Source organism: Molothrus ater, chromosome 1 (genome assembly GCF_012460135.2).
Source record: "Molothrus ater isolate BHLD 08-10-18 breed brown headed cowbird chromosome 1, BPBGC_Mater_1.1, whole genome shotgun sequence".
Lineage (NCBI taxonomy): Eukaryota > Metazoa > Chordata > Aves > Passeriformes > Icteridae > Molothrus > Molothrus ater.
The window spans coordinates 95,240,490-95,247,942 of record NC_050478.2 but is presented as its reverse complement, the minus strand read 5'-3'; the positions used below and the strand labels follow the sequence as shown (position 1 = coordinate 95,247,942).

At 41.7% G+C, this 7,453-nt stretch overlaps 1 protein-coding gene across 1 annotated transcript; it reads left to right on the top strand.

Moving 5' to 3' along the window:
- Positions 1-844: 844 nt before the first annotated feature.
- TIMM21 (translocase of inner mitochondrial membrane 21) lies at positions 845-6,554 on the top strand. Its single transcript, XM_036378871.2, has 6 exons — positions 845-1,295; positions 2,496-2,558; positions 2,658-2,755; positions 4,026-4,099; positions 5,875-5,980; positions 6,073-6,554. The coding sequence occupies exons 1-6, from the start codon at positions 1,019-1,021 to the stop codon at positions 6,163-6,165; spliced, it is 711 nt and encodes a 236-aa protein (XP_036234764.1). The 5' UTR covers positions 845-1,018; the 3' UTR covers positions 6,166-6,554.
- The last annotated feature ends 899 nt before the right edge of the window (positions 6,555-7,453 follow it).

Sequence of the window (7,453 nt, the reverse complement as noted above, 5' to 3'; positions counted from 1 at the left end):
CAGCCATCTCCCACCTGGCCACAGCCTCCTTCCAGGGATTTGTAGAGTGATTAAGGCCCCCTGAGCCTCCTTTTCTCCAAGTTAAATATCCCCAGCTCCCTCAGCCACTCCTCATAAAATTTGTGCTCCAGCTTCACCAGTTCCATTGCCCTTCTCTGGACCCACTCCAGCAGCTCAATGTCCTTCTTAAATCGAGGGCTTCAAAACTCAACACAGTACTCAAGGTGTGGCCTCAACAGTACCAAGTACAGTGGGACAATCTCCTCCCTAGTCCTGCTCACAACACTGGTTTTGATACAGGCCAGGAAGCCATTGGCCTCCTTGGCTACCTGGGCACACACTGGCTCGCATGCTTTTCCACCAGCACTTTTCCAGCCACTCTGTCCCCAGCGCTGCCTGCGGTTGTTGTGGGCAGGGACCCGACACTTGGCCTTGTTGAACCTCATGCCGTCCATCTCAGCCCATTGATTTAGCCTGTCCAGATCCCTCTAGCCGTCTCCATCCGCGGAAACCTCAACTGCATCGTTTTAACACATATATGCGTGCAAGACCAAGAAAAACGTGTATGAAAACACAGCTTTACAAGGGTGACCGGCACCGCACGCGCGGCGAGCAGCCCCCCGCCTTCCCACTCCTGAATGGAGCCGGGGCCCCCCGTCCGCGGAGGGCGGGCTGTGGCGGTGGCAGCGGCGGTGGCGGCGCTTGGCATGGCGGGCGCTGTAGTGACCTCGCTGGGAGTCGCTCCCGGCGGCGGGCGGGAGAGGGAGCCCGCTCAAACTACCGCTCCCAGGGCCCGCGCCGCCGCTCGCTGCTCCGCCGTCCCAAACATTTCCGCCGGGGCAGCGGCCAGCGGCGGCCGGCGGCGATAAAGGTTCAGGTGGGCTCCTGAGCTGGAGCAGCGGTCATCGGGGCGGGAGGCTGCCCGGGCACTTCCCTGAGGGCTCCCCGGTGGCGAGCGGCACAAAGTCTCCGTTCGGCTGGCCTGCACTGCCGTGCCCCTGTGAGGGCGGCGGGGGCCATGCCCGGCGTGCTGCCCCGGACGCTGCCCGCCGCCCTCGGGCGGGGCTGCCTGGGCCGCTGGCTGCTCGCCACTCGCGGGTGGGCGCTCCTGGGCACCCCGTCCTGCTCCTGCCCGCGGTGGCGGCACCAGCCCCCGCTGCTGCTCGGGGCCGCCCGTCAGAGCTTCGGGACGCGGGCGGGAGGGCTGAAAGCTGCAAAACCTGGAGATAATAGCAAGGATGTGTCCGTGCAAAGGGCGCTGAACGAGGAAACGCTGGTGTCGGCGGCTCAGAAAGGTAAGGCGGAGGATGCTGTGTGCTGCTCAGAAGGGCTGGAGGCTGTTCCTTCTGCAACCAAAGTTTTGTAGTTCCAAACATCAAGTATCAAGAAAAAAAACGATCTCAGCACACCAAGCCGGTTTCTTTTCCCATCGTATTGTTTGGAGCAGATGTGTATGCATTGCACAGTCAGACCAAATTATATGACTTCTTCTAAACAGCCTGTTGATTTAAGTAATTATCAGGCACAAGATGTAATAGCCCCTCGTTTTCCTTTTCAGAAGGAAAACCTATCATATGCGGCCTGTCTGTACGGATGTTGAAATAAGTTCACCTCCAACAAAATTGTCAAAGCTCTACATGTGATGGTAGTTTCTTTATGGATTGCCTTCGCTTTAGTTGGTCTCATTCACTTCAGTGAAAAGTAGTTACTATATAATTAGCCTCAGAAAATTTAAGTACTTTGAAATGACTTACGAAAAACACTTTCAAGTGATTAGAAGACTGCAGGAGAAGTAGTTATTAATGTTTCCTCCATAACTTTTACTCCACTGAAATGCACACTTTATCACTAAAAAATAGTAGTCTCTTTCCAAGTACTCAAATATTTTGAAACAGAGAATCTCCTATGACTTATTTTTTGGTGTATACTAACACTTGTACTTTAGATCAAAATTGAAAGATAAAAACTAGTCAGACAAACAGCAGTTAATGTTAAAAAATTATTTTGGCGTAATATTCCCCTTTTTATTTTTCTATTGATTGCAAATTCATAAAATCAGTTATTCTCAGTGTGTGCAACTTATAAGCTTTTACTTTTTTATTTTTACTTCTTTTCTTTGCATAAGGATTTCAGTGCTTGTGGGTTTAGGTAGTAGCATGAATACTGCAGTGCTAAATCCCTCATTAGTTCCCAAAAAATCTGGCTCTCATGCACCCAAAAAGTAGCAGTAATTGCTACTTTAGATCTTGAAAACATCTGGCAAACAAAGTAATAAGGCTTAATACAGAGATGTAAATATGCCCTGTACAATAGAAGAGATGTTCCATGGTCTCTTTTACATCAATGAGGCATTAAGGAAACTGTTACTGGAATTTTTTCTTCTGCTAAAATGTTATTTGAGCTACAGACTAACAATAGAGCATTTATGTAAGAAAGTCATACAAGTGTTATTATCCAAGGTTGTAACTTATGTATTGTTTTCTGTTTAATTTCAGTGAAAGAAGCTGGAAGAGACTTTACCTATTTTATTGTGGTGCTTGTTGGAATTGGTGTTACAGGTTATTTTTTTAAATTACATTCTTAATCAGAACACACTTTTCATTAATTCCACCTGGTTTGAAAAGTTTTCATTCCATCTGATGTTGTTTCTGTTACAGGTGGTTTGTTCTATGTGATTTTTAAAGAGCTGTTCTCTTCTTCTAGTCCAAATAAGATCTATGGAGATGCCTTGGAGAAATGCAGATCTCACCCTGAGGTTGGTTTTTGAACTTTAGTCCTAAGTTTTTGTTTCTCAGTAGCTACTGTCTCTCTTCAAGTCAAAACTTTGCGCAAGAATCTCACAAGCTACGTGAAGCCCCACGTGGTGCTTGAGCAGTTCTGCCAGTGCTTTTAGCTGGCATGGGGTGGCTCAGCTCCATGCCAGCTCTCCATTAGGACAAGTCAGTGCAAGCATTGAGCCTTGTGCTAGCCTGTGCCACAGACCAAAAACTGATGGAAATACAGTCTGCCCTTCAGAGCATGTGCTTGTGTCACCATACAGAAAGTTTTGGGGACTTTTCTGAGTGCCTGCTAAATGTAGCACTTGAATTCTGCAGGTCAGAGACGCAACTGGTCCCACTAAGCTCTGTAGATCTTACCTGCTGCCTTTTCTCAGCACACTTACTCTATTATGACACTTCACTATCGTTCTATCATTCTGTGAGGCGCTGCACTGATAACCAGGAATTTAAATTTTTTCATTTGGAGCACAATTAGCATTCTTTTGGCTAACTGAAAAACAGATGGAGAATAGTCATGGGATCACACAGTTGTCGTAGCTAGGTGTAAACAAAAATCAACATGAAACTAGATTAAAAAAAAAAAATGCTTCAGACAAAACATCCTTCAAACAAGGTTGCCACAGATGCCTTTGAGGATAACCTAGAAATTAAGTGACAAGTTGTTGCTCAAATAAAAATAAAGACTGCTTGGGAGCAAGTTTGCAGAATTAAAACGTCTTTCTAGTACTCGCACAGTAAAACTTAACCTCCCCTTCTAACCAAATTTAAAGTAAGTTTAAGATTAAGTTGAACTTCTCTGACTTTATAGATCTGAAAAAAGATTACTAAATTTCTTATTCAGTAGTATTTTTTAGATAATATGAAGGGGAGTGCATTTGCATTTTAAACTTCAAAAGATATTCTCTTGGAGGAGATGTGAGCAAATATTTTTTGCTTTTTTTTTTCTTTTTACACAAAATGTCAGTTTACATGTCTTCATCTCAGAAAACAGTACAAATGGAGGATATCAATAGGATTTATTTTAGACATTTAATAACGGGACTGTAAAGAATAAAAAGGACTGGAATACAGAGGAGTTTTCCTTAAACTGTTTTCTTTCATAAACACTTCTATTCTTGACATGTTAAATTCTCCAGGGGCATTTTGTTAAAAGAAGATGCATTCACAGCAGAGGCAGGAGCTGATACTGGAATACCTGTTTTTATGTGATCCTTTCTGACAGCTCAAACCTCTTTTCTCTTGTAGATAATTGGTGTTTTTGGTGACTCTATAAAAGGTTATGGAGAGGCAACAAGAAGAGGAAGACGACAGCATGTCAGGTACCCTTTGGTGTTTGCCCCATAAAGACATCAGTTTTTTGCACAGCAAAGATATTTTTGGATTACAAGTTAGTTCTAGAGTGATGAACTGTTTGTGACACATCCTGTCACTTTTGATTGAACATACAAGTTTTTTGCAGTACCTCTTGTGTGCCATACACCACTAAGTACAGTGTAGATAGAATATAAAATGCCAATTCTGAGTGCCTCAAAACAAGCAATGTCATCATGGTAGACATAGAGCTCTCCAAAAAATAGGATGAGTCTGCAAAGAGTAGTACAGAGGCCTAGGCTTGCATGGGGGGGAGCAGTAATCTGACAGAAGTTTACAGTCTGAAACTATACTGAACTTTTTTGGTACTTGAGGCAACATCTCTACTGTGTATTTAATAGAACATCTATCACCTAAACCTTTCATGAGTCTCTCTATTACTTTCCTTTTGAAAGAAACAACAGAATTATTTCTTACAAAACATAAGTCCTCCCTGCTTTATTGGGTTATTTGGCAGGAATATATTCAATGAGGTTTCATATAGAATGAGACACATAAGCCCAGACACAGGTTGAACCATGAAATTGAGATTTTTTTATTTTGTGTGATGAAAGTGACTTTTACTCGTTGAAGCTTTATCTCTTCACCAGACTCTATGAAGTAATGTTTAAAGTGAAGCTGCTAAATGAAATTGATGTGCACAAACATTCTGAGCACGTGTCTGTAAATAAGTAAATTTACCATGAATCAGCTTTCCTAGTATTTCATTTCCATAATTTTGAATGCCTTGTATTTTAAATAATTTTTTGAGCTGAGAACTAGGTAAGATTGTAGAGTTGCATCTGCAGTATAAGAATGATTTTAAATATTTATCTCAAAAATCTACAGGGTTTTCTGTGTATGAACACCTTGAATGTAAATTTACTGCAGTAAGGCTCTTTGTTCATATTTGTTCTCTCTACCCCAGCATGTCACTTTAAACTGTATTGGAAGTTTATTTCACAGTGTGTACCTGGGCATGCCTTATAGAAATAAAGATTGGTGCTAAACAGCAGTTAATAATTTCAGTAGGAAACATAAACTGGCACCAGAACTCTCATGGGATCATTAGTTTCCCAAAGTAGTCACTTTGAAAGTGATGTGCTATTTATTTAATACATGAGCATAACCCAACTCCAGTCTAAATACCAGCATTTAGGTTGGAGATCTCAAACAGTGCCAAAGTTACACAATTTTAGCCGAACAAAATTATTGCTAAAGTAAAGCACATAGTAAACTGTTTGTTTTGATGTGGTTTAACAAACCTGATAATTAATTTGTAAAAACATGCTCTGTATGTTTTGGCTTGATGACTTAGTTTAAGTGCCTAAGAAAACTCTGGAAGTCTTGGTGGTGTGGGGTCCCTTTTTAGCTGTTGGACTCCAAATCTCCAAGTCAGGGTTTTTTTTAGAATAAATACAAGGAATTTCCATAGTCTTCAGCAGTGGATTGCTTTTCAGTTTTGAGGGGAGGACTGGGGTGAGGACATTTAAGCATTTAATCTCTCAATGCTCAGCAGCTAATTAGCTCTTCTAACTCCACTAGTCCTTAGGCACTCACAGTAAAGCTTGAGAGGAGCAGTAGAGAAGGAAGCCAAGGTAGCATAAGGACACCACCGGAATACACTTTCTTACAAAATAAGTAAGCAACTCCTCTAAGTAAGTTTAAATTTGAAGTCTTAACTAGCATATAATCTGTATTCTTGCTGGGTGGTTGGGTTTTTGTTTTGTGTTGCTGTTTTTAGTCACATTGAATACGTAAAGGATGGACTGAAACACATGCGTTTGAAGTTCTATATTGAGGGCACTGAATCAGGGAAACAGGGAACAGTCCATGTGGAAGTCAAAGAGGTATGTACAATTGCTTGATACTCCTGACAAGCTTAGTCTTGAATTTAAACCACCAAAGAGAAACAAACACTCTGAAATTCTTTTCTTTCCAGAATCTTGAAACAGGAAGATTCGAGGTTCGCTACATATTTGTGGATGTTGAGACATATCCGAGAAGAACCATTGTCATAGAGGACAACAGATAGCCAATGATCAAAGTTGCTGCCTTACCTCACATTGGAAAATGTTGTTGTAGCCAGCCTGCATATGGATTGTGTGGTGTTGCCAATTGTGTCTCGCAGCTTCAGGGCTGTGTTAAGGGATGTAGCCTCTCAGGGCCTCCACTAAGGACTTTTGATAATAACAGATATGTGATTTGAAGTGAAACCAATGAAATATAGCCAAATGATCATGGTAGATATTCTTGACATAGGAAAATAATATCTCCTAATAAACAGTTTAATGCTGGATAATACCTCTGCACACCCAAAACCTGAGTTTTCCAAGGTTTTAGGTTTGGATGGGGAGTTTTTTGTCTTCCTTGGCTTGGATTTCCCACTACCACTGCAATAAAGAAAGGGGTGGTTTAACTGTAGACAGAACTCTACTGTTTTCATTTTGGATACCTTTGTAGGTAAGAAGGTAAAATGGTAGTGATGCAAAAGAGATCTGGGCGTGTAAGGGTAGGAATGGTGGAGGCCATAACAAACAACTGTACAACATAACAAACACCCATAACAAACAACTGAAGATAAAGACTTCAATAGTGGTGTCTTATAAATAAATTACCAGCAAGTAGAACATCACTGCCATCTGCTCTTTCCAGTGTTTGCCATTCTGCTCCACATGGTTGTAGCAAGATGGGGGTTGGCCATTTATCCTAAGCAATTAGTGACAGGACAAGAGGACATGGCCTCAAGCTGTGTCAGGGGGGATTTGGGTTGTACATTACCTTTAAAATATTTAGAAAACCACAATATTCCATTTAAACTTCTCTCTTTCCCACCTTGTCTGCATCTACATGTGATAAACACACATGTGGTGGTTATCAGGGCATGTCTTTCATCCATAAAGTGTTCCACATTATTTTCTTTTACTGCCTGCATCACCTTTCTAGCTAAGATTTACCAGGATCCTTCTGTATATTTCATGAAAGGGGGACACAGCTGCTAAGGACATCACTTCTCCTGTGTTGTGAAAAAGCTGACAATATGTTTGATAAAATGAAGACAAAAAGTAGCAGAAGAAATCCACCTTTATCTGACCTTAGATGTACTAGTGTTCTTAATTTGAACAAATGGTAAATACAAGGCTCAAATGCTTTCCAATCTCAGTGGAGGAAAACTTTTTGGAATTCTTTTTCTAGAACATCTCATCAGTAAAGAAAAAGAAAAGAACTTCATAGCTTGATTTTTCAGCTTTGTACTAGCTAGATACCTATCACCAGCAAGATTATTTAAGCCTCTCGAAACTTCAGGAGTAGTAAAGCTTTGG

Excerpts from the sequence above, each read along its gene's own strand:
- TIMM21 (XM_036378871.2), top strand. The coding sequence starts at position 1,019 with ATGCCCGGCGTGCTGCCCCGGACGCTGCCCGCCGCCCTCGGGCGGGGC. Across the intron at positions 2,559-2,657 it reads TGTTGGAATTGGTGTTACAG|GTGGTTTGTTCTATGTGATT; the intron begins GTTATTTTTTTA and ends TTTCTGTTACAG. Across the intron at positions 2,756-4,025 it reads AATGCAGATCTCACCCTGAG|ATAATTGGTGTTTTTGGTGA; the intron begins GTTGGTTTTTGA and ends TTTCTCTTGTAG.